This window comes from Silurus aristotelis (genome assembly GCF_946808225.1).
Source record: "Silurus aristotelis genome assembly, chromosome: 1".
NCBI lineage: Eukaryota > Metazoa > Chordata > Actinopteri > Siluriformes > Siluridae > Silurus > Silurus aristotelis.
Window position 1 is genome coordinate 10,092,433 of NC_139574.1, and position 27,874 is coordinate 10,120,306.

A 27,874-nucleotide genomic window follows, 5' to 3' on the forward strand; every position below is an offset into this window, starting at 1 on the left:
TGATTCCCCTTTTTAATGACTATGGTTGGGATGAAATCCTGCATCCACACAGGTCCTTTTCGGAAAAAACCTTAACCCTTAACATACACTGTGTTTGTGGACATCTGATCATCATACTCATATGTGCTTGGCTAATATATATTATACGCCCATTCTTCTGGAAACACTTTTTGTTTCTATTCTATTTTTCTCATCCATCCATCCATCCATCCATCCATCCATCCATCCATCCATCCACTCTTTTTTCTTTCATTTTTGCCACTCACTCTTACTTTTTTCTTTCATTTTTACCACTCACTCTTACTTTTTTCTTTCATTTTTACCACTCACTCTTTCTTTTTTCTTTCATTTTTACCACTCACTCTTTCTTTTTTCTTTCATTTTTACCACTCACTCTTTCTTTTTTCCTTTCATTTTTACCACTCACTCTTTCTTTTTTCCTTTCATTTTTACCACTCACTCTTTCTTTTTTCCTTTCATTTTTACCACTCACTCTTTCTTTTTTCCTTTTCATTTTTACCACTCACTCTTTCTTTTTTTCTTTCATTTTTACCACTCACTCTTTCTTTTTTTCTTTCATTTTTACCACTCACTCTTTCTTTTTTTCTTTCATTTTTACCACTCACTCTTTCTTTTTTCTTCCTTTTTTACCACTCACTCTTTCTTTTTTCTTCCTTTTTTACCACTCACTCTTTCTTTTTTCTTCCTTTTTTTACCACTCACTCTTTCTTTTTTCTTCCTTTTTTACCACTCACTCTCTTTTTTTTTTCTTCCTTTTTTACCACTCACTAAATTTATTGGAAAGCTTTGGAACCTCAGATTACCAAGTGGAATTTTGATATTGCTGGTTTCTATAAAGGAGAATGTCGGTTAACTACTGACCAATGCTATACAAAGATCTTCCAAAATTGTTTGTGTTATGTAGCTAAACTGTTTTGATTCCACGGATGCTTTCACGGTCATTTAGGAATGGCTACCTGTCTATAAATATCACAGGAAAGAAACATTGCAACTACTATTTTTCAAGCTAAATTCTTTTAAGGCATTTGAAACCAAATGTTTTATGTCACATCATTAGTTTTATTACTGCCATATTTAGTGCTAATGGATGGATGACTGCACATTCCAGGACAAATATTTATACATTTGCCATTGTATCGCGGCTCAGGTTTTTGTAATTTTTGTATTGTTGCCTGGGAATGAGTCAGCTTACTGTGCTGATGTGCTCATATGCACTAATGGGTTCACCAGGACACATGATTTCATTCTGTGTGGACACAGAGCAGGAGGCATGGGTGTTTATTTATTTATTTTTTTTTATAGAGATAAATGCCAGACGCCGACAGGTGTGCGAGACCACAGACTGCCCCCTCGAGCCTGTGTGAGCTTGTGCCAATAAAACAGACAGACATTGTGTTTAAGGAGGTGCCACTGCACAAGGGACTGGCATATGCAGGCACAGAGAGGGGGATTGTCCAAAAAATGGTTTTCTAATCCCTGTGGTCCTTTTTCTGATTGTAATATTTTCTGAGCTTCTCAGTGCACAACTCTGGTACGAGCAAGTGAATTCAATCTAGTTGTATTTGTTGTGGCCCAGTCATAATATCTCAATATTCTGCGCTAACAGTGGAGAGTCATAAAATTGCACTGAAACAATGGTGCTGATTTGTACAAGAAGCAAAGAGAATGGCTACAATATGTACACCATTTAAACTTTCCTATTCAGTGTAGTTCTTAACAATTACATTATAATGTCTTTATAATTTAAATCATGTATCACTTACTTTCTTAGTACAGTGGTACCCCGCTTATCGACCTTAATCCGTTCCTTAAAACCGGTCGAAATGCGAAAAGGTCGAAGAGCGATTGTACATGCAATATACAATATACACGCACTAAATTGTTATATTAACCGCTAAATAACACTTTATTGTTCACAAAAAGAAGTTTAATTTACGATAGATGCTCTCTCCACGAAGGCTGAGGCGAGACTGGGAAGATCCTTCCCCTCGCTCCACGTGGGTCGGGGTAAAAAAAGGTCGATAAGCAGGCAGATTGGGCCGGCTAAAAGATAATAAAGATATTCTAAATAGCAAGTCGTGTCTGCGCTATAATTCTGTAAAGCTATTTTGGGAAAATGTCTTTCGATTAAAGAACAATATTAATAAGCAATACGAACAGACCCACTTGCTGTTTTTTTTTTGTTTTGTTTTTTTCCTGCAAACTTTGGGATAGCTTGTCTTTAAAGGACAATGTCGATGGAAGGAAAGAAAGAAAGAAAGAAAGAAAGAAAGAAGCAAATTTTTCTCAATTTCCAAATTTTCAGGTTTAGGGTGCGGTTTTTTTTATTTATTTATTTATTTTTTCAATATCAAGTATTTATTCTGGAAATCTTGCTGAATCTTTGCTTTATGATCTCACATAATATTAAACAAAACTTTTAAGCCACTTGATACGAATTTCTAGGTTGTATGCTGCGTGACTATGATTGTATGTTACTATTAAGGGATTACTCTAAAATGTACCAGATACTTGCTGAAGCATGATTCTTTTCTGAGGCTTGAACATCATAATTAATGGATTCCTGCCCCACTAAAATCTGAGGTCATCTGCTTTGATGCTGGCTTCACTTAAGTGAACCACAAAAAGGTCACATGAGCTCTGTTTTGATGTCTAAAATTAGAAACTTGTCACCCTACAGATTCATGTACGTAGCGGACAAACATAAACGAGAACGGTGAGGCCACAGGTGCAGCATTTGGGACAAAGCCAGAACTACAGAGGCAGCCTGAGAACATGCCTATTAGCTTTAAACCAGGAAATTAAATGTAATTAACGAATCCCGTCTCCTTAGCTGTCTCCCAGGGGCCTCAGGGGTTTTTGGAGGTTGTTGATAGAGCTGTGCATAAAATTGTGGAGCAGGACGCAGCTTTTAATAATTTCTTCTCAAATAATGCTAATCCCTCTGTGCACTTTTCTGTATTAGCACAGAATGGCTTTTTCTAATGTATGTGTGACAGGATTGTTTCAGTGTTCAGCTAACAAATAGGTAGTCATTTAGTTTCTAGCCTTTTTTTTTTTTTAAGCATTTTTTTTTACTTAGTTAAGTCCCACCCATCAGACAACTCTTCTCTAACACACATCTACCGACCAGGTTCGCACAAGCTTTTCCTCCATGCTACTTTTGCAATGTCAGAGGGCAGCGAAAAACACTTGGAGGAAAACATTTCCACATGCATGAGCTCACAGATGGCCACAATTTTATGGGGTCTTTGTGATTGATTGAGAAGAAATAGAATGCCATCCCTTTCTCCCTGTTAGCAAGGACAGATTTCTTCTTTTGGACTTATAGCTGTGGAACAGTGGGATGATTGAACTCTGTCCTTTTTTACTCTTAAAATATGATGTTACAGAACACCTTAACATATTATTCTGTATAGTATGATTAAGTACATGGATTTAATTCAGATCCTGACTTTACTTCCTACTCAGCCACAGCCTGTGTCTCCCTAAAAGGTTCAGCCGATCGCTCATTAATGGTTAAAGTGATTAATGCTCCTTTCGCTTGACCTCCTTCTTATTGACCCAAAGATTTCCTGAGGTAACTTTTGAAGTCAACTTCCTGTTCATGAAGTGCATTTTCCTCGTTTGCCCCAATGAGTGCTTCTGAAGCAGTTACAGGCTCGTTTATGAGCCCACAGGGACATGTGGCATTTAATTACCGCCCTTCAGCAAAACACATGCGCACACACACTTACGTCCTCAAGCCTTATTTTATATTACATTATGATTTCCACTTGTGTGGCGTTCGACAAGTGGCGTCCATATAGCGTTCATTTCATGCAAATATCCATTTTTAAACCCTTCCCGAAATCCTACATTTGCATTTCTAAACAACTTTTGGTTTTTAGGATTTACAGGAGTAAATGGCTCCATAACATGGTGCTGTTGAATTTTGTATTTTGATCGGTCAGGAAGTGTGATTCATTTTGCATAACAGCAACTCAGACGTTTTACAAAAATCCCAGGTTTTTATTAATTCTTCTTGTTCTAATATCTTCGTTTCTATAGTAATAATTTATCGAGACTCTTGTGTAGCAACTGCTCAGGATGTGTTTTTAGAAAGAGTCTCCAGTGTCAGTTTTTTCTTTACATTATGGGAATTTTTCAGGATGGATTATGGTCTCATTGAAATGACAAGCTGCTTTTTTTTTTTTTTTTTTTGCTTTTTTTGGTCGAGGAAATGACTGTTTACAGTGGCTATGACGTCAAAGATAACAAGAACTAACTTGTTTAGTGGAAGTTTTACAACATTTAATGCAACTAAATTTTGAGAAGAGAGGATACTGGTTTCTCAATCCGATCATCTGCAAATTGCTGCGGTAGTATAAGAGAAATAAAAACCTTTCAGAAAAAAATATTTTCTCATCTTAATCCTTATCAACATTGAACCACTTTATGACTACTTTTGATATACACTTTGGATGTAACTTTGTGGAAAAGTTAGTCTTATTTATTTTTTCCTTTTTACCTTTAAACTCCACGTTGGAGATTACACACAGTGTTAATCCTGTTTCTCCCTGAATAGTTTACAGGAGAGTACTCAATTTTTTTGTGTGTGTGGGGAGGAGGAGGAATGGAAGACTTTTCTGAACTGTTATGGCCTAAAGCAAAGTGAAACAATTTGAAGTGCTGAGCTCATCCAGACTAATAGAGTATGCAATTGTCACCTTAGTAGTTAAAGTTCAATGGCATTTTTCCTTCTTCCTACACACTTAAATACTGGTAGAACAAGTCGTACCCTAGACAGTGATTTGTTGGAGCTTTAGAGTGTCTGCTGTGGTGGACACACGCCTCTTTTGTGTGTCTGAACTATCTGTTATTCAATCTCTTTCTCTCTCTCTCTCTCTCTCACACACACACACACACACACACACACACACACACACACACACACACACACACACACACACACACACACACACAGAGTTTTTGGAAAGAAGTGCAAAGCAACCTGATTCTGGTCAAAAAAGCCAGACTGTGTAACTTTTTGTACTACGCGAAGCAAATCAGTTCCCAAGCAATATCTGATTTTATGTTTTCCGCCTTTCTTAAAACGGATTGTCTTGTGGCTCTGTGTTGCTTCCTGTGCTTTTGTTATCTCAGATTGAACTCTTCTCATCTCCTCTCACCTTCACCGCGTTCGGACTTGTGAATGTTGGCCCTATGCCTATAGTTCATTTGCCGCCCTTTTTGTATTAACCTCTCTCCGTGTATGAATTGAGTAGAGAATACTCCCCCCCCCCCACCCATGTGATCAACCTCCTTTGTCTCTACATTATCCTGATGATCCCAGAGGAAGCTCATCAAACCATATTCATACTTCATGTCTTTTGTAGAACAAATCACTTTTCCTGTTCAGGCTTAAGCATTACACGGGCCAAAAAAACGTAATCCAGCTCAGCCACAAATCCGAGCTTTTAGCGCAAATGTATTTTTAATTTTTTTCCTGACCCTACGATTTTGCAATCACATCAAGGGTTTAAATGCATGCAATATGAGCCGTGGTGAACTCCTTCCTTCCTGTCTCCTTCCTCCGTTTCCTTTCCTCCACACCCTCTTATCTGATCACTCCTGTGTGCTGTCGGAGGTTCAGGGACACATACAGTGCTGTACAGTGGCGTTGATACATGTTAAGATGTGAAATAGGTCATGGGTCTGAATGTGCATTAGTTCAATTTAAATGGATGAATGCAGGTAGAGTGAAAATTCCTCATTTATTCTTTCAGTAGAGGATTTTTATTCCACAGTAGATTGAAGATTAAATAGTAGATTTGGACAATTTAAAATCCAATCCTCCCATTTTAAGAGTTTTCTTGGAATCTTGTAGCCTGATATGGTATATTGAATCAGACTAACTGTGGCTAAAACATTTCTAAAAGCATGACATCATAACGCTCACTGGTTAGTTGGAGGCACACAATTCTATAGAGGTTGTAGTTTTTGTATGCGGTAGAATTACATTTTTCCTTCACTTGAACTATTAGACCCAAACTTATTCCAGCATGACAATGCTCCAGTGCATGAAGCCGTCTCCATGGAGATATGGTTTACATTGGTTGGAGTGGAAGATCTTGAGTGTCCTGCTATAGAGCACTTTGGGATGAATGAGGTTATTATAAGAGTAAATGTGGAATGAGTTGAGACATAATTCTTGGGCAAGTGTCCACAAACGTTTATTTATGTTGTATGTGTCCTAAATGTGTATTAATGACAACAGCAGCACTAAATAAGCCTCTGTGGCAATTCATTATGTTTTACACCATTCTTGAGGAACATGACACCGCTAACAGCAGAGAGACTTTAGTGTTTGTCGCCTCAGATTACAGTAATTAAAGTGCTTTTGAACTTCTAGTGCTTTATTACTCCTGACCACCGTTCATTGCAGTACGGTAATGGAATGTCACAAGGCACCTGTGTGTGTGTGTGTGTGTGAGTGAGTGCCTTTAGCCATGTACATTTCATTCATGGTTCAGTGATGTAATGTAATACGAACACTTCCTTTTTCTTAGCACTGCATTTTACATGCATCAGTGCTTTGTGTTACAACTATAGAACTTTAGTTACTCTGAGAGTAACATTCCTGTGTGTGTATACACATGTTGAGTCCATCCAACTATTCATGAAGTGGAATATGATGCAATGTTGGTGATAAACACTAGTGTTGTGAGACCATCTGTTTCTAAAGCCTTTTTGGTTATGATTCCTAATGACAAGGAACTGCTGGATATCTGGAGTTCATCGACCCCTGGACCTAGTCTTTAAATGTTTGACTGCCAGAGCTACAATGTTATGAGATACGGATGTAGCTTAGGAAGAAGCGCAAAGGTGGTGAAAGATGACACTCGGAGGGACAAAAAGAGCACAGTGTAACACCTGACATGCATTTAAACATTCATAAAAACTCTAATGTGTAGCCTGGTTTGTGTTATGTATTTTTTTGGATACACAGCAAATGAAAGCGGTGACGTGTAAACTGATGGCAGATAGACAGACTTTTTCAACATCTTGTTGATTTAATATGAACGAAGGAGAGGGTTAAGGACCTTGTACACTGTGTGCAGTGAAAAGCTATATCCTGAATTGAAATATTTCTGAAATAAACCACTGTTGCATTTGTCTATTGTTAGAAATGCAACACGAATACAATTTAGTTCAATGTGTTGACTCAGTTTCTACTCAGCATGATTGAAAAACCATGACTTCTGTTGTGTGATGTTTAAAAAAGTGTTTGACAGTGTGATTGATAATGTCTTTGTTTGGCACAATGATGTAGAGAGTTGTGTTGCTGCCTCACTGCTTTGGGTTTCACTCACTCCGTAAACAAACAGGTCGTAGGATTGGTTATACAGTGCATTCGGAAAGTATTCAGACCCCCTTCTCTTGTTGCAGTCTGATACTACAATCATTCAAATATATGTTGTTGTTTTTTTTTCCCCCCTGATTGATATACAATCAGTAATGACAAACACCATACACCCCATAATGACAGTGAATACAGAATTTTAGAAATGTCTGTCATTTTTTTTACCAAAAAAACCCCTAAAATATCACCTGCACATAAGAATTGATACCTTTTATCACTCAGTTAAAGCACCTTTGGCAGCAATTACAAACTCAAGTCTTTTTGGTTTTGACCCAACAAGCTTTGCACACCTGGTTTGGGGGATTTTCTCAAATTCTTCACGGGCAAAACCTCTCAAGCTGGGTCAAGGTTGGATGGGGGTTGTCGGTGGTTCGCCATGATGAACCAATAGATACTAGGTGATCCAGGTGATTGCTGTCATATGAAACCACTATAATCGTAGTTATTGTAAGCTTGCAGCAAGCAGGCCAATATTTGTGGTGATTCATGAGAAGGCAACAAAATGTCTGTGTTGATTGATTGATTACGTATCACAGTGATTACTGCTTCGTCTTTACCTTTCTATTTGCCACATAAGTCTACACGTAGATAATAATCTCCAGCTTATGTAGTGTAGTCAAAATTCCGAGCCAATCAGGTTATCCAAAAATAGATAACTTTCAGGAATGCTATCACGTGACCTAAACCTGGTGCCACTTCATAACGGCTGCGTTCGACTCATCAAAGGCGCCGTCAGACATGAATCGACTTGCATCTTAGAGTACAATGCCGTGTTTTCTCATTGGAACGACCGCGATTCTATCTGGTGTGATCCGTAGTCAATACATTTACTGTCCGTAACTGGAAAGAGGCCAGAAGCGTTACTATCGAAGTCGTGCGGTTTCACTTCGGAGCGCTTAACATTTCCAGTATTCTCAAAGGGTCACGGGTTTTTTTTGTTGTGGAGCTTTTTTTTTTTTACCTTGGACTTATTCCAAGCTTCATGGTTAGCACAGGTGATTGACACACTGCAAGCAAATGCACTTTGTGTTTTTACTTTGCAACATGATGCACTACGACAAACAGATGAAGTCTTTTAAAACACTCAATCCCTTTCAGAACAAACCCCCCCCCCCACCACCACCATCGAGAAGCTCTAAAGAAATCGTTCCTTTACTCGTTCACCTTTCTTGCACACACTCCGAGCTTTTTTTATTAAAGCCTGATGGACCTGCGTGGCTACCCGAATCTCTAGCATCGCTGGGCAGGAAATTAACTCGCCTCCCTGCTGTTTCACTGCGCTCAGGGGATCCTAGAGCTGTATGCTAACGACACTGCTAACACCACTTTAAAGCTGCCACTTTAGGACAGGCACACATGCTAAGGCTTTTCATGAGAACTAGCCTGTGAAGGATAAACCAGTATGGCTTGTTCCTGAAAGAATATTGCATTTAGACATTTGCACTGTCTCACATTAGAAACGACACTGATTGACCTGCTGATCAGTGGTTCTTTGCGAAGACGTGTTTTTCCGACAGCAGTGATATGTAAAGCTGATTTAACTCTTATCTAATAATAAATCTTATCATATATAACGGTAGCCGAGAATGTCATCTTACATAAGTGCACATACACCAATCAGGCATAACATTATGACCAACTGCCTAATATTGTGTTGGTCCCTCTTTTGCTGCCAAAACAGTCCTGTCCCATCGAGGCATGCAAGTTGCTAGGTGGGGCCTTCATGAATCGGACTTGTTTGTACAGCGCATCGCACAGATGATGGATTGGATTAAGATTTTGCAATTTGCAGGCCAAGTCAACACCTCAAACTCGTTTTTTTGTGCTCCTCAAACCATTCCTGAACTATTTTAGCTTTGTGGCGAACGGCTGAAACAGGCCACAGCCATTATGGAATGTAGGTGGTACATGTAAATGTAACGTACACATGGATGGCTGCCTCCACCTGCTTGCCTTCTTCCCATAGTACATCTTCTACATAGATGTCCCAATCTGCACTGAAACACGATGTGCGTTTGTTTATTTTTATAAGGTGTTGAAAAAGATCCTGTAGCTTGTAGATCTTTATTCTAATTGTGAAAAGGTATTGATAGTTTGCTGGTGTTAGGTTTGGACGATATAAAAAAAACATATTGGTACGAGACAAATACATTTCCAGTTTCTTTAATACTCACTTTTATTTATAGAGGACCAAAAGTCGTTGTCCTCATTTTTTAAAGTGAAATGTTGCTTTAATATCTTTACATTTGTAATTCACCCATTTATATTATTGCTCGCTCGCGCTCTCTCTTCTCGCGCTCGCGCTCGCGCTCTCTCTCTCTCTCTCTCTCTCTCTCTCTCTCTTTCTCTCTCTCTCTCTCTCTCTCTCTCTCTCTCTCTCTCTCTCTCTCTCTCTGTATGAGTCGTATAATGACAGGAGCTCTTCAGTATAGCTTGTGTGTGTGTGTAAGGAGGATAAGAGAGCACAGTGTGTTATCAGACCACACACACTGATCAAACTAATCTCTAGTATCATAATTACCTTTAATATATATTGTAGTGATTTTGAGTATGACTTTTGGAGATAATTGGATTTCATTTTCCCAGCGTTATGTATGTGTATATGTTAACGTGTGAGAGACTGAGATATATATATATATATATATATATATATATAGAGAGAGAGAGAGAGAGAGAGAGAGAGAGAGAATTTATGTCTATTGGCAGAGTTGCAGCTTTGCTCTGGTTCGGTCAAGTTAGATTTTTTTGGCTCAGTGTGTTATTGTAAAGTTCAGAGCCTGACCCTCATCATAGGGACATGACATCACCTTTTGTGGAATGTCTTTATTTGTCCGATCAGTCTCAGAAACTGAATGGTGTGTGTATGTGGTTGAGTGATCTCAGGTCACACACGGATTACTGTTTCTCTGTGGTTTCTCTGTGCTAAAGCCGAGTTCATGGACCCGAAATGCTGATGATTATCAGTGTCACCTTTAGGTTGTTGCTTAAACAACTACAGATGGTCCCCGACTTATGATTTTTTTTATCTTAGGATGACAATAGCGATACAACAAATTGCAAAAATATTTAAAATTTCATGCAACAGGCAGCAGCATGCGATGTACGATACGTTGGAGGCGCAGCTGGGATGAGCGTATCTCAGTCATAGTCATAGTACCATCTTCGACTTACGATTTCTTTCTTACAATGGGATCGTCGTGACTTATCTCTATCGTAAGTAGAGGACAACCTGTATTACTAATACTACATTTTATTTTACTTATTGCCATCCTTTCGAACATTTAGCTCCTAAACTCTGAGACACCTTAGAGTACCACAAAAGTCTAATGTGATATGATCATAATAATGAAGTGATTTGGAAAGTTGCAGGTTTTTAATAGAATAACAGGTTGAGTTACTTTAACCCTCATTCTAGATTGACGCGCACATTTTCACGCTTCATGGTTTATCTGTGATGGCTTTTGCATCTAGGGTGTTTGGTAAAGGTCAGGTGACAGGTTTGCTACAGGCGAGGCACACAAGTCAGGTGATTTTGCACCAGTGTTGCAGGTTCTGTTTTGTGGGCAGAATGAATCTGAATGGCTTTTTTTCCCTTTTTTTTATTTTATTTTTTTTTATATATATTTGTGGATTTTTATTGCATCCTCATTTTTTTTCTTCATCAGTTTGCACCCACAAGTCCTTTTTATACTGCAGGTACAGTGTGAAGGCTAGCTGTACATTCACAAGCCTCTTAAGTCACTTGTTGATTGTCAATGCTTCTGTTGTCTTTCATAGACGTTGACTTGTGTGGTCAAACTTTAATGAAAAAGAGTCATGTAGTCTAACACATTATTTACTATAGGATTTGCTTTGCGTTTTTAAAATATACATACAAAATTGTATTACATAAAAAAAACAAAAAAACCCCCCAAAAAACCCCCGTTTTTCTATTTTCTTCCAAGTTGCTATATATAATGTGAGGTTGTAAATGATAGTATAAAATTAAAGCTGTATGTTATTCCTTTTTTCCTACTTTTCAGAAAGTACATAGAATGTTAATGTTGTGAGGTGAAAATTTAAAGCATGTTGTTCCATGTGGCCCCTAAGGTTGTTCTGTGGTATCGTGTGGCTTTTGTCGCTTTATCTTGTCTTATCTAATTTGCATTAAGGTTGGGAACTTGTTGTTTTGATGTCAACTGAATAGAATCTAGATTAGGAATAGAAGCCTGTCGGTGATTTTATTATTAGTTATATTTAGTGGCACATGGGTGGATCTGTGGGCAGTTCAGCCCCAACTGAAACCTGAATGGTCTCCAAAGGCCCAATCATTTACATATTTACATTCATGGCATTTGGAAGATGCCTTTATCCAGAGCGACTTAGAACCGAGCAGTCGAGGGTAAAGCGCCTTGCACAAGGGCCCAGCAGTGGCCGCTTGCTAGTGCTGGAATTTGAACTTGTAACCTTCCTACCCAGAGTCCAATGCCTTAACCCCACTGGTGTACCACCTCCATGTCTACTGTAAACTAATACACTAAAGAGAATTTTTGGTTTACATTAGAAACCTGATCTAGCATCAATAGCTCTATGTTGTGTGATTTTGGAGGAACGTTGTCTCATTTCATTGTGTACTTCATCAGCTATGTATGGTTGGATTGACAATAAAAGCTTCTTGACTTGACTTGAAACTGTTGGAGGACCAGAGCTGGAAATATTTTGTAAAAGCAATCATGGCAACCATGTCAAACTGAACTGAAATGAGCCAAAAAAAAACAGCCTGGTAGTTTTCTTCACCAAAACACAAACCTGAGGAAGATTTGGGTTTTCTTTTGAACTTGTTTGTTCTGCCACTTGCAAGCAAACGCACAAACATCAGACCGAGATATCAAGCTGGTTCTCTCTGCCGAGACACTTTTTTGATTAAGAGTTCTGTTTGAAAGCTGGTAGCAGTAAATGTTATTTTCTCATTGATATTCATGCCACTGTCTGGTTTGGATACTGGACTTTTGTTTTTCTGCACATTTCCATGACAAAACAAGTTTATGAAAAACAATGTGCTGTGCTGCAGATATCGGCTCTGACGTTTGTAAACCTGTAATGTTGCATTAGAGAACTTTTGACTGAACTCAGACCTGTAAAGTCTGTAATGTATATGGCGCTGTATCACTCGAATGAATGTAAATTGGAGTGTTTTCAATTTAAACCACATGTCAGGTCCATCCAAATGTAGTTATTTGACAAATATTAACTTGATATTAAATAGCACACACTTCCTAGTGTGTCAATGTGGCTCTCAACATATCACCTGTGTGAACAGTCTGAGCTTTTGTCCTTCTTAAGCGATCAGTTTGTAAGGAAAACAATGCGACAGTGAAAGTGTGAGAAAAAGAAAGGAAGAAAGAATGACAGCGTTTTCATGGTTTAGATAATATTTCACCATTTAAATCAGTCGAAAGAAGAACTATCCTTCCTTTTTTTTTCTCTATGTAATAGTTTGTATAAATGTTCCTTAAAATCCTGCTGAAGTATGATTTTAAAGAAGGCAGTTGTGAAATCCATACGACGTTTTTTTTGGTGAGTTGCAGCCAGACACAAAATAGTGGAGAACCCCCTGGAGCAAAGAACTTAATCAGGTAAAAAAAAAAAAAATTTATGTATACACTAATAAATGCATTTAAATAGGTAATCTATAACTGTCAGCGATACACCATGACTAACTGTGAAACTGTGACGCCGTAGCCGTTACCCAAGCCATGAATCACGAGTGCGGCAGCGATTATAGTGAGACATGAGCTCATCTTTACTCTTTCTGCTTCTGTCTCACTTTTGTCACAACAGTGACTTGAATTGCACCTTCAAGTCCGATCAGGTTAATCGGGAACTTGTGCGCATTCGAGGTTATATTTAAGCAAATAAATACAGTGTGATTGCAACACCGATGAAAGAAGGTTCTGTCAGATATGAATGCTTGAACATACACTGATCAGGCTTAACATTGAGGCATTATAACATTATGACCGATGAAGTGAGTAACACTGATTATCTCATCATGGCACCTGTATGTAAGTTGATGTGTTAGAAGCAGGAGAAATGGGTAAGAGTAAGTATTTGAGGGAGTTTGAGAAGGGCCAAATTGTGATGTCTAAACGACTGGGTCAGAGCATCTCCAAAACACTTGTGGGCTGTTGAATTAGTCAGTATCTATCAAAAGTGGTCCAAGGAAGGAACGGTGGTACCATCAAGTTATGTCTGGTCGGAGAATCAGGCAAACATTTTACTTTCAAATCCATTTAGTCCATTAGAGCAATTTATAGTTCTGAAAATCTTGAAATAAATAAATAAATAAACCCATAGGCACCTGACTCTCTGCCTCACACTTCATATTATGAGCCTTGCTGATAAATCATGCATGCAGCATCAGTGTGTCAGCCACATATGACGTTTCGGTGCGGCATAACCCTTTATTTGCATTTCTTTTTTTTTTATGCACAGTGTCCGATATCTGAGCTGATAGTAAAAGCAAAGTGTCTTCGTTACCAGAGCAGGAAAGGATGTAAGATGATAATCAGGTGTTGGACTGATGCATCAGATCAGCTCCTCATCTAATTATTAAATGCTTCAGCGGTATGACTCGTAAATATCCCACATCCTGGTGATGGTGCATTTATGAACTTCTAGTGTTTGACTAAATCTTCCAGCAGAACTCAACACATTTAGTAAATGTGGGTTGGCAAATTCAAGGCCGAATAAAGCGGGAACATGGAGAGATTGCAACGTCTCTGACTCAATATAATCTGTGGGCGAGTCTCAGCATGCCTGAATGTGCCTCAGGGACCGAGGCTGCTGGCAAAGCCTGTGTGGAACAAAACAGGTCTCTATTTCTACAGACCCTGTGTGTTTTTGTTTTGTTTTTGTGTCTAACTGTGCATTTCTCGGCTCTTTGTTTCTTAGTTTGTATAATGTGTGTCTTTCTGTTTGCGTCTTTGTATAATTATGTATATATCTGCTTGTCTGTGTATCACTGTGTCTTTATCTAAGTGTGTGTGTGTGTGTGTGTGTGTGTGTGTGTGTGTGTGTGCGTGTGCATGCTCATCCACCTGCGAATCCTGTTTGTGTGAGCTAGTCAGCGCTAACTGATTCTCTGCGTGTCCTTTATCGTAGACGTGCCTCCACAGGCCGAGGTGTTAATGAACACTGCGCCCCAGGAATCACCGCTTCATCTATAACTATCTTAATACCTCAGATCTTCAGTTGGTATTGTGCACACAGTCATGCTTCTCCGCTTTCCTCTATAAGGCCATTGTTTTCGAAACGCGGTTCACATAATGGTGGAGATGATCAACTGTCAACTACTGCCCCGCATACAGTCTGTTAAAGTCTTTCGGAGAACTTTAAAGTCTACATAAGAGTATAAAGGAGGGTAAATATATCGAGCCATAGAACAGAAGGTTTGTCCAGAATCCTGTTACAATGTGAGCACCAACGAAAACCTAGGGAATGGAAAATCGACTTGAACTCAATTCAGTGTGTTTCAAAGAGGAATTTATCCTAAGAACGTGTTTTTATATGGATTGATTTTTTTTTACGTGAAGTGTTATCCATTTATTCATTTGATTCGCCAGTGCTTCCAATGTTTTATTTATTAATGCGTGATTTTAAATGTTTTTTATTGTTGGAAAGTCAGAGAAACAAGATGGTTCCTTTTAGAGCTTTCGTTATAGCAATGATCCGATCATTCCCTCACCAAAGCACTGAGTTATATTACTATACCACTGTTCATGTACTACTATGCGAGCCGTGCGGTTATACGATATTAAAACGTACACCTTCGGGCCAATTAGATTTGAGAATTCTATCTCGCCGAAACGTAAACATGGTGGCACAGATTTGCATTTTTCGACTGGAGTAAATGCTGTTATAAAAACATGGATTAAAAAAAACAAACATTAACTCTTTGGCAGTGCTGCTGTCAGCGTCCCTCCCTGCTAGTTAGCAAGATAACACCTGAAAACGTGTTTAACAGGTTTCTTATTGAAAACGGTGATGATGGAGTTACTTAGTAACTCCGCAGTGCAATCTTACTGCACACAGGAAAAGGTAGACATTGGAAGAGGCCTTTATATATACATTTACGACAGCACAGTTGTCACGTATACATCGATTCAGTTTTTCTTTGTATTGCACTTTTAACAATTGACGTTGTCTCAAAGTAGCTTTACACGGATAAAGCAGCGATAAAAGAATGTGCAAGTTTGTTTCTTATAGTTTGTCCCAAATGAGTGAGGATGAAACCTTGAGAGGAACCAGACTCATAAGGGAACCCATCCTCTTCTTGGATTGCACCGAATGTTCATTTATTACAGTTCATCATTGTTGAAGTGTGCGGTGATGAGCACTTAAATGTAACATGTTGTAGACTCTTGATATTACCGTAATTTCCGGACTATTAAGTGCACCCATATATAAGCCGCACCCACTAAATTTGACAGATTTTAATTTTGAACATAAATACGCCACACCTGTCTATAAGCCGCAGTCTACATTTGAAACCGATGAACTTTACACAGGCTTTAATGAAAGACGTGTCTGTTACACGGCTTGTATATAAACAGTAGCCTACTAAGAAAGTCATTGTTCACTGTCTTCCTCCTTCCTTTCACAACTAAAAATCACCATCTGTGAATTTTTTCTCCCGATGCCGTGCAGCTCAGAACACAGGTGAAGTGCGTTTTTTCATGCCCGGTTGTTTTCAGCGTGATGAATGATTCGTATTTCCTGTAGACAGTCCGAGTGAGCGGCAGGTCAAACGTCAGAGGAACTTCATCCATATTTATGATGTGGTGCAGCCCGATTCAGTGGGAGCGCAACTGATTTAATATAAAGAGTTTCATTGGTTCACCTGAACCTGGTCGTCAATTTCATTGGTCAAATGTTATGAGGCTCAGTTTTTTGGCTTGAAGCTTGTGAAACCGGGAAAAACCCAGAAAAAATCCATAAATTACGTGAGAACAAAGTAGCGGCTTATAGTCCGGACAATACGGTAATTACAGCCCAAATCCACTCTCCCAAGATCTTGTGTTGCTCAGTAATTTAATGGATCTTTAAGCTGTTGATGTGGAACCCTCCCCAGCTACACGGAGTGGTCTTTAATTGAATAGAGCTCCATCCAGAGGAGGGCGTCAGGATGAATCAGGCAGATCTGAGAAAAAAAAAATGCATCACTGGTTGACTGGTACAGCGCTTTTGCAGCACAGAAGGTTAAAGGTCATGCTCAGGGGTGGTGAGGAGACTTGAGAGCCCAGAGCCTGTTAAACCACTTCTGCCCCCTTTATTCATAAATTGCTTAAACAGCTCACGTATCTGTAAATGTACCCCATACTGTAGTGTACGGCAAACTGTGTCTTTGGCTAAAGAGTTTGTATTTATTTATATTAAACAATGTTGTTACTATATCGTGTATCTAGAGTTTGTAACAGTGTATTTTTTCCCCCCTTGAGAACGTTGCTAAGGTGGTTCAATACACTTTTTTTTCTACGTTCCTCTCTAACTTCTCGAAATAGTTGACCTGATTACGCAGCATGAACGAGGGTAACACAACAGCTATTCAGGCTGCACGCTAAATTGCACAACTGCTGGAAGGAATCGCAGCTAACTCCCTAGCAAGCTGCAGAAAGTAACGTTTGTTTTAAATTAATAAAAAGAAGCTTGTATTGCATTCTGATTCACTGTAAAACAATAGGTATCCTTTGAAAAAATAAGATTTATTTTCATTTACATTTGTGGCATTTCGGGAGACACCGTATCCAAATCGACGTACAATTTTTGAAATTGTCGCTCTGTTTTGCCGTGGCTGCACATTACAGTAGCAAAAAGTGAGTAGGAAGAGTAGCTTACGATCTGAAGAAGAGCCGTGTGTCATACTTTTCATTTTTTCCTGTCTGTTTTTCTGTTATCTGTTTCTGTCACATCTAAAGATCTGTAGTCTTCATTACATGGTTTAAATAAAGTTCATTGTCTTAGCAGATCAGATAAGAGAGATGAGGAATGATAGTAATGATGTTAATCAGCACTATGGGAAATGTCAAGCCAGACTGGAGACTTTGTGCCAATGAAGGCCTTTGTTTGTGTGTGTGTGTGTGTGTGTGTGTGTGTGTAGTCTGTACGTACGTGTATGTTTGTTCACACTGTAACAGAATGACTAAGCTTTCTGTTCACTCCTTGTTGTTTGACTAAGCCTCAGTCATCGCTGTGGATCTCCAGCTTGTCAGGGGTGATCTGAGACTAACTCTCACACTTAACCTTCAGCTTGTATCAAAGAGGTGGGGCAGCGTTCTAATCGCAGCAAATGTGTCCGGACCTGTCATTTTACTCCTGTTTAAGAACAGGATTTGAAAAGATTTAGGTTTTTGTATCCAGTTTCCTCTGTGTGCTTATAGCTTCTTAGTTCAGTGAATCAACAGCAGGGCTCTCGTCTGCATTGTCTTTATTTTATCTCTCTCTCGCTACCTTTTGGTCTCTGTCTCTCTCTCTCTCTCTCTCTCTGTTTGTCATTTTCTCTTAGTCATCTCTGTCTGTCTGTCTGTCTGTCTGTCTGTCTGTCTGTCTGTCTGTCTGTCTGTCTGTCTGTCTGTCTGTCTGTCTGTCTGTCTGTCTGTCTGTCTGTCTGTCTGTCTATCTATAGTATGAGGACTCTGACACCTTTCCAGACTGTAATGTTGTATTGTTCTTAAGTGCAGTATCCCCCCCCCACCTCTTCTCTTTTTCCACTTCTGTAGCTTAAAATCTTCCCACTTTAATGTCCCATCAGTCCTCTTATCCCTAATGATCGTCCTGCTCTCTAAGCTGGAACTTATTCCTTTTTATCAGACCCTCATAAATAATTACACCACGTGCCATCCTTCGGCACATCAGGCTAAGAATTTATTTTTCCCGTTTGAGGTTGGTTTGCCTTGAATTGCTTGAGTTAGGAAGGCGTCTAATCTCAATTTTGCGTGTCTGAACAGCTTCATTTCGTTACGGGGAGCGCGCCGGTCAGCGGCCCATGCAGATTTTGTTCCTATTGCAGAATTTGTTCCCATATTCGCTGATTCTGGTTGTGAGGTTTTGTGGCCAGAAAATGTCTTCCAGATTACGCTGGTAAACTCGCATGAACCCATTGACACTGCACTTTCAAGCAATGCGTGTGTTCTCGTTCCCATTTCCGATCCGGGTTGTTTATGGATAGTGTAATTTAAAGTGAATAATGTGGATATTCGTTGTCATGCTTCTCAATTGATCTTTATTTGTCCTGCCAGAGAAGTTTTCAAGACAGAGATGAGCTATCACTATTTGGTAAAAGAAAGCGAGCAGCAAGTAGAAATGGCTTAATGGGCGGGATGAGAGAAAATAGCACACAGGAGAAGACATCTGAAAGCAAGGCCTTCCCCATAGATATCACTCTTCTTCTCAACTTCCTGTGAAGTGCTGCCCGGCTGTGTTTGCATGTGGGCAGTGGTGTGTGTGTGTGCGTGCGCACTAAATTCAGTTTAGAATGGCATATAATACACAATCTTCAAAGCTCCATCTGTAAAAAGCTTTGTCTATTGTAGTACTGTTTGCATGTATGTTTATATGTTTCGGTCCAGTGCAGGTATGCCAATTTCCTTTTTCCTCCTTAACAAGATAAGCCTGAGGTGGTTATCTTTTATGCCACACTCCCTTCTGAGACACACACAGAGTGGTGCACATTAACTTGATCCAGGAGCATGTGCACAGTTGATTAGCCCTGCGATATCTAATCCAGTGCGACGGCTCTCGTAACATATAGCGCCGAACCTGAGCAGAGTTTTCAACACAGCTTGATGCCCCATCGATATTGGTGACAGACGGGGCTTAAACTTCAACCATTGCATACCTCAAAATTGTGAAGGAAAATTTCCAGTGAAACACATTTTGGAAGAATCCTTCATTTATTCTTCATATCCAATCACCAATCATATTGCAACAGAGAACATCCAAACGCTATTGAGAAAGGGCAGAAAAGCATGGCCAGACTGACTGGAGAGATACAGTGACTCAAATAATCACTCGTTCCAACCCTGGTGATCAGAAAATCATTTCAGAACTCACATCGTAGACTTGGGTTTCTATTTCTGACATTCTTCAACAGGAATCTGTGCTTACATTTGTTTTCCCAGTATTATATCTCCCTCTTTGTTGTTTTTTGTTTGTTCGTTTTTTTCCGTAAAGAGTAATCAAACCGCACTAATAAAATGAAACCGCACTAATAAAATGTCAGTATTGGTAATAATGAGTTTCAAACAGTCATTATATATATATATATATATATATATATATATATATATATATATATATATATATATATATATATATATATATATATATATAAACTGCCTAACTGCTGTATTTACTTAGTAACTGCCTGGACAGGGTTGTGCAGCTCTAAATTAGGTGAACAGTTTGTTTATTTTGAGAACTACAACCAAATTTATTAGAAAATGTTGCTGATAACTGCGAGATTAATTCTCTACTTGAGACATTTACATTTATGGCATTTTTCAGAAGCCCTTATCCAGAGTGACTTAACAACTGAGCGCTTAAGGGCCTTATGTAAGGGCCCAGCAGTAGCAGCTTGGTCGTGCTGGGATTTGAACTTGAGACCTTCCAGTCCAGAGTCCAATGCCTTAACTACTGCGCGACCACCTTCCAACACTCGCTTGTTAGATTTATCATAAATGAACTTGTGGTGCATGTGTATCGTAAAGTAATGTAATAAATCACACTTTTGGTTTACAAAAAAAAATAAAAATCCCCGAACCGGCATATATTTTCCAACAGCAATCTTGGCAACCTTTTTCAAACTGAACCAGGAAACAAAAGGCAGCAACTTTGGTGGTAAAAGTGGCAACAGGACGAAATACCGCAGAGAGTCATGCATGTTAGTTTATTCACCAGAACACACATCTGAGTGAGGGTTTTCTCTTGAACATTGTTTGTTCTGCTGCGTCCATGCTTGCAAGCAAACATCAGACTGAGGAACATGAGCCCTTCCGATCCATAGTCCAATACCTCAACCACTGAGCTACCAGTGTGGAGTGCTGAAAAGTTGCCAGGGACAGAATTCACTGACACTGGGTTTTTTTAATCTTGCTAGGGGTATAATGGCTACAAAATATTATGAAAGCCCTTTGTTTTAGGCCACGGCCACTTTGGATTCTAATCAAAAATTAATTGTAATATTTTATTTTATTTATGGCGTTTGGCTGACGCCCTTATCCAGTGTGACCTTCATTTATCTCATTCATACAATTGAGCAGCTATAGGGGTTAAGGGGCCCAGGTGTGGCTGGGATTTGTGCTCGTTTTCTAACCCCTCCGATTCTCTTTCTCGCTGTAGGATGCAGCCTATTGGATCCAGGTTCACCGGTTGGAGCATGGCGATGGAGGCATCCTAGACTTGGATGACGTCTTATGCGACGTCGCTGACGACAAAGACAGGGTGAGTGTGTTTGCGTTTCTTATTCGGAGCCACTTGCCCTTGTTTAATGTTGAGGGTCAGGCTTCATCCTGCAGGTGTGTGTGTGCACGGTGATGTGCGAGTCTCCTGCCGAAGCCGGATGCACCCTGGCGTGTTGTGGAATGGCCAGGATGTGGCTCATGCTTCGAAGGTTATCTCGTTACTTCCTCTTTCTCACCAGACGCGGTGTGTCACGTGGTGACTCCGTCTAATTGTCACTTATAGGACCACTCACTCGTTCTGGTGAATTTCTTTATTGTGGTGGCAGAGCCTTGTAATCTCTGGGGTGATGTCATCACAGAGACATGTTGGGAATTTCAACAATGCTATTTAATCACAGTCAGTGACTAGTCCTTGTTTGTTCCTCTTTACGTGTGTGTGTGTGTGTGTGTGTGTGTGTGTGTGTGTGTGTGTGTGTGTGTGTGTGTGTGTGTGTGTGTGTGTGTGTGTGTGTGTGTGTGTAGCACCTGCCCTTATGCTCTCAAAATCTAAGTGCTGTGGTGCTCAAACCGCAAACTAATTACACTGTTGCTAATCAGCTAGCATGCTAGTACAGCTCAGATTTTCTGGCTTGGCATTTTGAACCCCAAATGTTCGACTGCGGTTCGGTTTACACAAAAGCATATTTCACAAGAATAAACGAGCGGCACGATCTCACAAATGTGTCTGTTGCCGATTCGAAATCCTTATCTGCTAGTGATTTAAAATAATCGCTGTCGTTTTAAGTGTACAGGGCCGCCATGCTGCCAAACTGGAGCACTGTGTGGATGAAGGGGGGGAGGGGGGGGGGTTACGTAATTCAGGACATAAATTATCCTGTTGAGCAGCATGGGCCTTGTTTCAGACAATTTCTGTTCTTCTCTCTGCAACAGAGATTAACGTGGAACAAAGCAGAGATGACTACAGATCTAAAAATCCAAGGCAGTGGCTTTCTTCTGAGAATGATGTATGAGAGTGAAGGCACTTTAATGACTGAAATCTTGGCTAACAAAAGGATATGCACTGTATGGTACACAATTTGAGTGATGCACTGGTAATCAGTAATATGTTATCCATCCATCCATCCATCCATCCATCCATCTTTCTGCTTCTTCCTATTTTTCTGCTTCTCTCTCTCTCTCTCTCTCTCTCTCTCTCTCTCTCTCTCTCTCTCTCTCTCTCTCTCTCTCTCTCTCTCTCTCTCTATATATATATATAATATTTATTTAGATAGATAGATAAATAGATAGATAGATAGATAGATAGATAGATAGATAGATAGATAGATAGATAGATAGATAGATAGATAGATAGATAGATAGATAGATAGATATGGATGGCTGGATCGATAGATAGATATAATGTCTATTTTGTTATTTAAAGCAACAGTGGGATTTTGGTGAGTTTATAAATTATGTTGGTAAGCATAGATTTTAATTGATAAAATCAAATTGCCATAAATGTGTTTACACTAATTTTGTTACATACTGTGGCAGTACACTGTGTGTAGGTTTTAGTGTTTTAGTAACATTAAAATGATTATAAGGCCATAAGATTTATATGTGCCTTTTGAACATCTTATTGCACATTTAGTTCCCATTTGCTTTTATAACCTCCACTCTTCTGGGAAGTTGTTCCACAAGGTTTTAGTGTGTGGTTGTGGAGATTTTTGCTCATTCAGCCAACAACAGCATTAGGAAAAGTCAGGTACTGATGTAGATGATTTGAGGAGGCCTGGGGTGCAGTCAGCATTATAAGTCATCCCAAATATTTTCAGTAGAGTCGAGGTCAGGGCTCTACAGCAGGACGTTTAAGATCTTCCACTCTAACCCATGTAAAGCAGATCTTTATGGAGTTTGCTTTGCATTGCCATGCTGGAACAGGTTTGGGGCTCTTAGTTCAAATGAAGGAAAATGTAACGCTACAAACTGTAGACATCTCATGCATCATAATCTACTATTTTTTCCCCCCATAATATCTTTCTAAAAGACACAATCAATAGAAATAATTTCTACTATAATCATGCTAATACAATCAAATATTTATAACTTCAGCTACAGTGTATGAGTAGGGGTGGATGATATCCTTTTTATATTATATTTGATAGTTGAAGGCATTTGGCATTGCTATTAAATGACCTGCAAGCAAAACATAAAAAAAAATTATTTTGTTCAAAAATATAGATTTATAAATTTGCAATGAATCTAAGTGCATCAGCAGCTGTCGTATAACAACACCTGTGATTTAAATGCGATATCGTTGATCACAGTGTTGATATTGCATGATATTGCTCAGCCCTGCTGAAGTTCAAGCATGCACTTGAGTGGTTAGAGGAATCTCTCGAAGCCACAGTGTCTGACTGATAGTTCTGGAACATTGAACAGTTTGATCTCACAACCTACTTCCCAGTACAGTCTTTATACAGATAGCGGCTCTGTCCTTGGCAGTGTATCGGTGTTATTATCTGTGTAGGTGAGAAGAAAGAACTCCTACAGGTGGCACTGTGAGTGAGTGCATGCGTTTGGAGAGCCGATCCTCTCGTTCTGGAATAGGTGGGCTCTTTGATTTGCCGGCTTCCATGGTAACGTGTCTGCCCCACACACACACACACACACACCTGGTGTGCTGCTGTTCGAGATCTCTCTGTGGACTACAGCACCCAGCTCACACTCCTCCCACATCATCTGTTCTTCATATTCCACACTCTTTTTTTCTATTCATATATATATATATATATATTTTTTTTTTTTTAATAAATACTCAAGTCTCACCTCGCACAACCCTATAACACTTGGCATCTACATAAATAGCGGCGATACAAATTCCCAGTCTTTTGACAGATGGCAGCAGCTTCATCTGTATACAGTATAAAGCACTCTGCTTGGGTACAGATAAATATATGCTGAGCTTGCATAACAAAGTCGAAGAGAGAGACGAACGCAAAGCAGACCATTTTATTATCTCCAATTATCTGTTCCGTTTTAACTCGATGCTCATCGAGAATCACGACGCTAGCTATATGAACTGCCCGTGTAGCTCGGAACCTACTTGATTTATGAAGTTTTTGCCTTAATAATAAGACCCCACACGCTGTTCAAACAGCGCCGTTATCCTTTTGGTGGATGTTCCATTTAGAAGCTGTAATGTCATGGCCAGTGGTTCTTCTCTGAAGACTAAAATAAAGCCAAGAAGTATTTATTCAGTTGAAAATAATCTAGACACGAGCATAACAGATTATTAAAAGAGTCTGGATTTCATGTTTTTGTGTGCTGGTTAAAAAAAAAAAAGGAACTGTTTCTTATACAATGATTGAAATGCAGAATGATGAGAAAATGTTCCTCATTTTCACTGTGATCAAGGAAATGTTAATTCACCTTTAGCCAGCACCTCGGAGGTACCTTTTAGTCGTTTTTGCTCTGCCTCAGTTTTGGACCGGCGCATGAGGGATTGGAAGATATAATAAAGACTCACTAAGGACATTTTTCAAATCATTTTGCTTTAGTTTGAGTAGGTACTTTGGATGCATGGGTCTATTATACAATGCTGTCATGCCACTTCAAAGGGGATTCACACTTAAAAAGTTCCACACGAGCCCTCTGGCTGTTACTGCATGTCATTACAGCAAGTCTAAACTGAAACTAAGGTTGATTCAGTTTTACAAACCACTGGACACACCTCTGGAGCAGAATTACTTTCGATTAGTTCTTCAATAAGTGTCTAACAGTTTGTGATCAGGTGAACTTACTGTGGAAATACTTGGTGTGAGGTTCTATTTTTTGCTCAACATTGCATATATTTCATTGCGACTTTATATAGAAACAGTGCATTAATATTTAGTGCAATAATAATAATTGTTACATGTGCAGCTGTAACAATAACTCGTGGTCTGATTTATTTCACATTTCATATGGTATATTTCTTAATATGTATATTTCTTATTTTACTTTACTTTAATATTTACTTACAATATATTATGAGCAACTGCAATCTTTTCCTGTGGTGTCAATAAAATATTCTGATATGTGAACTAAATTTAATCTTATGAATGTTATCGTGGGACTGTGGCATGCACAAGTTTATCTTCTCGGTTTCCGTTGAACTTCTCAAAGCTCAATACAGCAGCAGAGATCTCCATCGTCTGTATTGATTACAGTAAGACTCGCTGCTGTCTAGACGATCACACAGCTTCAGATCCGTCTGAATACACTTCGCGATAATTCCGTTGGTTTCATGCGAAATAACAGCAGAGGCGACCAGTTTGCTTTAATGTTTAGACTGAGGTAAGCATTAGGGCTTAAACAGAGAGGATTAGAAGGAGACATCATTAACAGGACGGGAGGTCCTTCTGGACCAGTCTTTAATGATCAGTTAGAGTAGAGAAGGTCTTCACTTATTTTTATTTTTTTTTATTTAAATTTTTTTTATCGACTTTATTATTGTATTCTAATTGGTGATGGTTAGTGATGCACTGAAGTGAAACTTTTGGTTTTTGAATGAAATTTGTTGCTTATTTATTTATGGTTATGAAAGAAATCTGAATAAAAAGCAGAAAGAATTTTTGCAAGTAAGACTAAAGTAAGAATAACCAGACTAGTGTTTTGTCATTGGTTGAAATGTTTCAGCACGTGCAGTTAAATTTGGAACCGTTTGGACGTCTTGGAAAAATGGACGGAAGGTTCGTTGTATTTAATCATAGACTACAAATCACGCAACCATTTTCACCCGGAATTGTGCATTATTCAGGTTATGGGTTGAAGCCCAAAGCAGACATTTCCACTCAGAATTCTTGTCATTCCCTGTTAGACAAACATCCGACCCCTCGGTGAGACTGTAACGTGAAACATGGCGGTCATCAGGTCTCTTTTTAGAAACCGTGCACGTTTGTTAACTTCAAGCTTCAATGTTTGTATCATCCAGGAATCCAGCTTCCTCTCGGTTATGTTTTTCCAGGTGCTGTACCACAGACCAGCTCGTGTGCTGGTTTGCACTGACCTTGGATGCCAGCAGTAACATTCTGTTCCGCAGTTGTCAGAGAATTGTGACTTAGTGTGCTCACCCTCTGTCATTTCTACTCAGGAAACCAGGTGTCCTCTGTGTGCGTGTGTTTCATGTTTATTATTGTTATGAAGGAAAAGATGTAATGCATGCAACTCATTCGCACAGACGAGAGCTTCAGCTGCATTTGTTTCCTGACACTAAATCATGATTTCTTTATTGATGTATCTTGGTACTTCATCCTGGTCAGGCAAGGAACACAGAGTTATATACCCTGTATGGGATGCCAGTTATATAACATGACACCATTCAAACAATAATTCAACATAAGGTAAATTAAAAGTCAATGCATGTGCTTGCATGTTGGTGAGAGGTGTAAGGGAACTAGGGGGAGAGCTTGCAAAAATCCATTCTGAGAGTAACCTTATCTCAGGATTGAACATGGGACACTAGAGTGGTGCGGTTACATCGATATCCTCTATATCACCATATACTGCACATGATTCCCCCTGGATTCATCTGCACACCTCTTTACCATGCTGGTGTAATCCTGTTTGCCACGGCATTGTGCATCTAGGATTCTTCTTTATAAAGTTTACATTTCATAAAGACTTCAGTTTTTGCAATGATTCTATTAAGGACTATTCAGAAGACTAAACAGGCCATTGCTGCTTGATTTTAATGATCGCTAATAAATTCCGATTACTCCGGGTTAATCTAGGATACACGTGTCCATGGACAGTGTAGGATTCATCTCAGGGAGGAAAGGTAGAGTCTGAGTGTCCAGCAGTTTTCTCATTTTCCAAGTCTAAACTTGAGCTGTGTTTGTAATTCTAACCTCCCCTCACTCATTCACTATTTAATGTAGAGCCTGGGGTGTATAGAGCAACAGTAACTGATACCCCAGCCTCAATTCACACAACACTTAGATGAGAAATGCATCACACGAACAACGCAATATTAAATCTTCTATTAATACCATCAGTACAAGTAAGACAGGTTACCTGTATAAAATAATAATACCGAAGAATAAACTTCTCCAATTCGGGGTCGCCACAGCGTATCATCCGTATTCGTGATCCGCATGTTCGATTTGACACGTTTTTATGCTGGATGCCCTTCCTAACACAACCCTCCCCATTTATCCGGGCACTGGCTTGTGCAACCCTAATGGCTGGGGTTGGTTCCCTGACCGGAGATCGAACCCGGGCCGTGGCGGTGAGAGCGCCGAATCCTAACCACTAGACCACTAGGGATAAAAGATCATATTTTTTCCTTAATCGTAAATCTCTTGTTAGCAGTCAGCGATAGAACAGCTAGCCCGTGCGTCCTCAAAAGACACGTAATGCCAGCCAATCTCATCTTTTCAAACTGCTGTTCCTGCTCCAACAGAGGGCAGTGTAACACACTTTAATTACACTTTTCCCTCCAACTTAAAGTGCACAGAGGTCGAATTTGTATCACACAAAAACCTGACAGATAGAAGATCTAAACCCTACAGCATCACCTCTTCAGAAAACACGAGATGAAGAAACACTGATGATAGCAGGGCCACAGCGTTCGGCTTGTTTAAAATATAAAACCGACATTAAAAAAAAGCTGCCTGGTTTATGACTGCATTTCATTGGCCCTGTACTTTTACTCTGCACAATGGGAAATTTGGATCGGATCTAATCTTAAAACGTTACCAAGCGACACAAACAGATTTTGTAGTTAAACATCATATCTGGTTGCTGCCCATTTTTACGGCAACTTTTGAGGAAAACACCATCTGCCCTTTTCCACATGCTTAGAGATGTCCATGTGGCATAATTAGGACCTGAGCTTGCGTTCACTTTTGTTGCATGTATTTTATGTAAAAAGTTAGCTTGAAGTGAATAAATCACTATGCATTTTTGGATATTTTATATTGAGAGGTAATTGATTTTCAGTTTTATATGGTTATAAACAGTGGTGGACAAACTACGGTACACAAAC

The 27,874-nt window shown here is 39.3% G+C and overlaps 1 protein-coding gene across 6 annotated transcripts in view; it reads left to right on the top strand.

Annotated features, from left to right (window-relative positions):
* The window catches only part of pard3aa (par-3 family cell polarity regulator alpha, a), a 395,018-nt gene that overhangs the window by 29,889 nt on the left and 337,255 nt on the right, over positions 1-27,874 (top strand). For 5 of the 6 annotated variants that reach the window (XR_014534054.1, XM_083544220.1, XM_083544221.1 and 2 more), the window contains exon 2: positions 20,804-20,905. Coding sequence is in view for 4 of the 6 variants with exons in the window: in XM_083544220.1 (XP_083400346.1) it covers positions 20,804-20,905 (102 nt within the window). In the remaining 2 variants the exon portion in view is untranslated. Of the gene's footprint in view, positions 1-12,959; positions 13,042-20,803; positions 20,906-27,874 lie in introns of those variants that run through there. The other variant, XM_083544223.1, reaches the window with a different exon arrangement.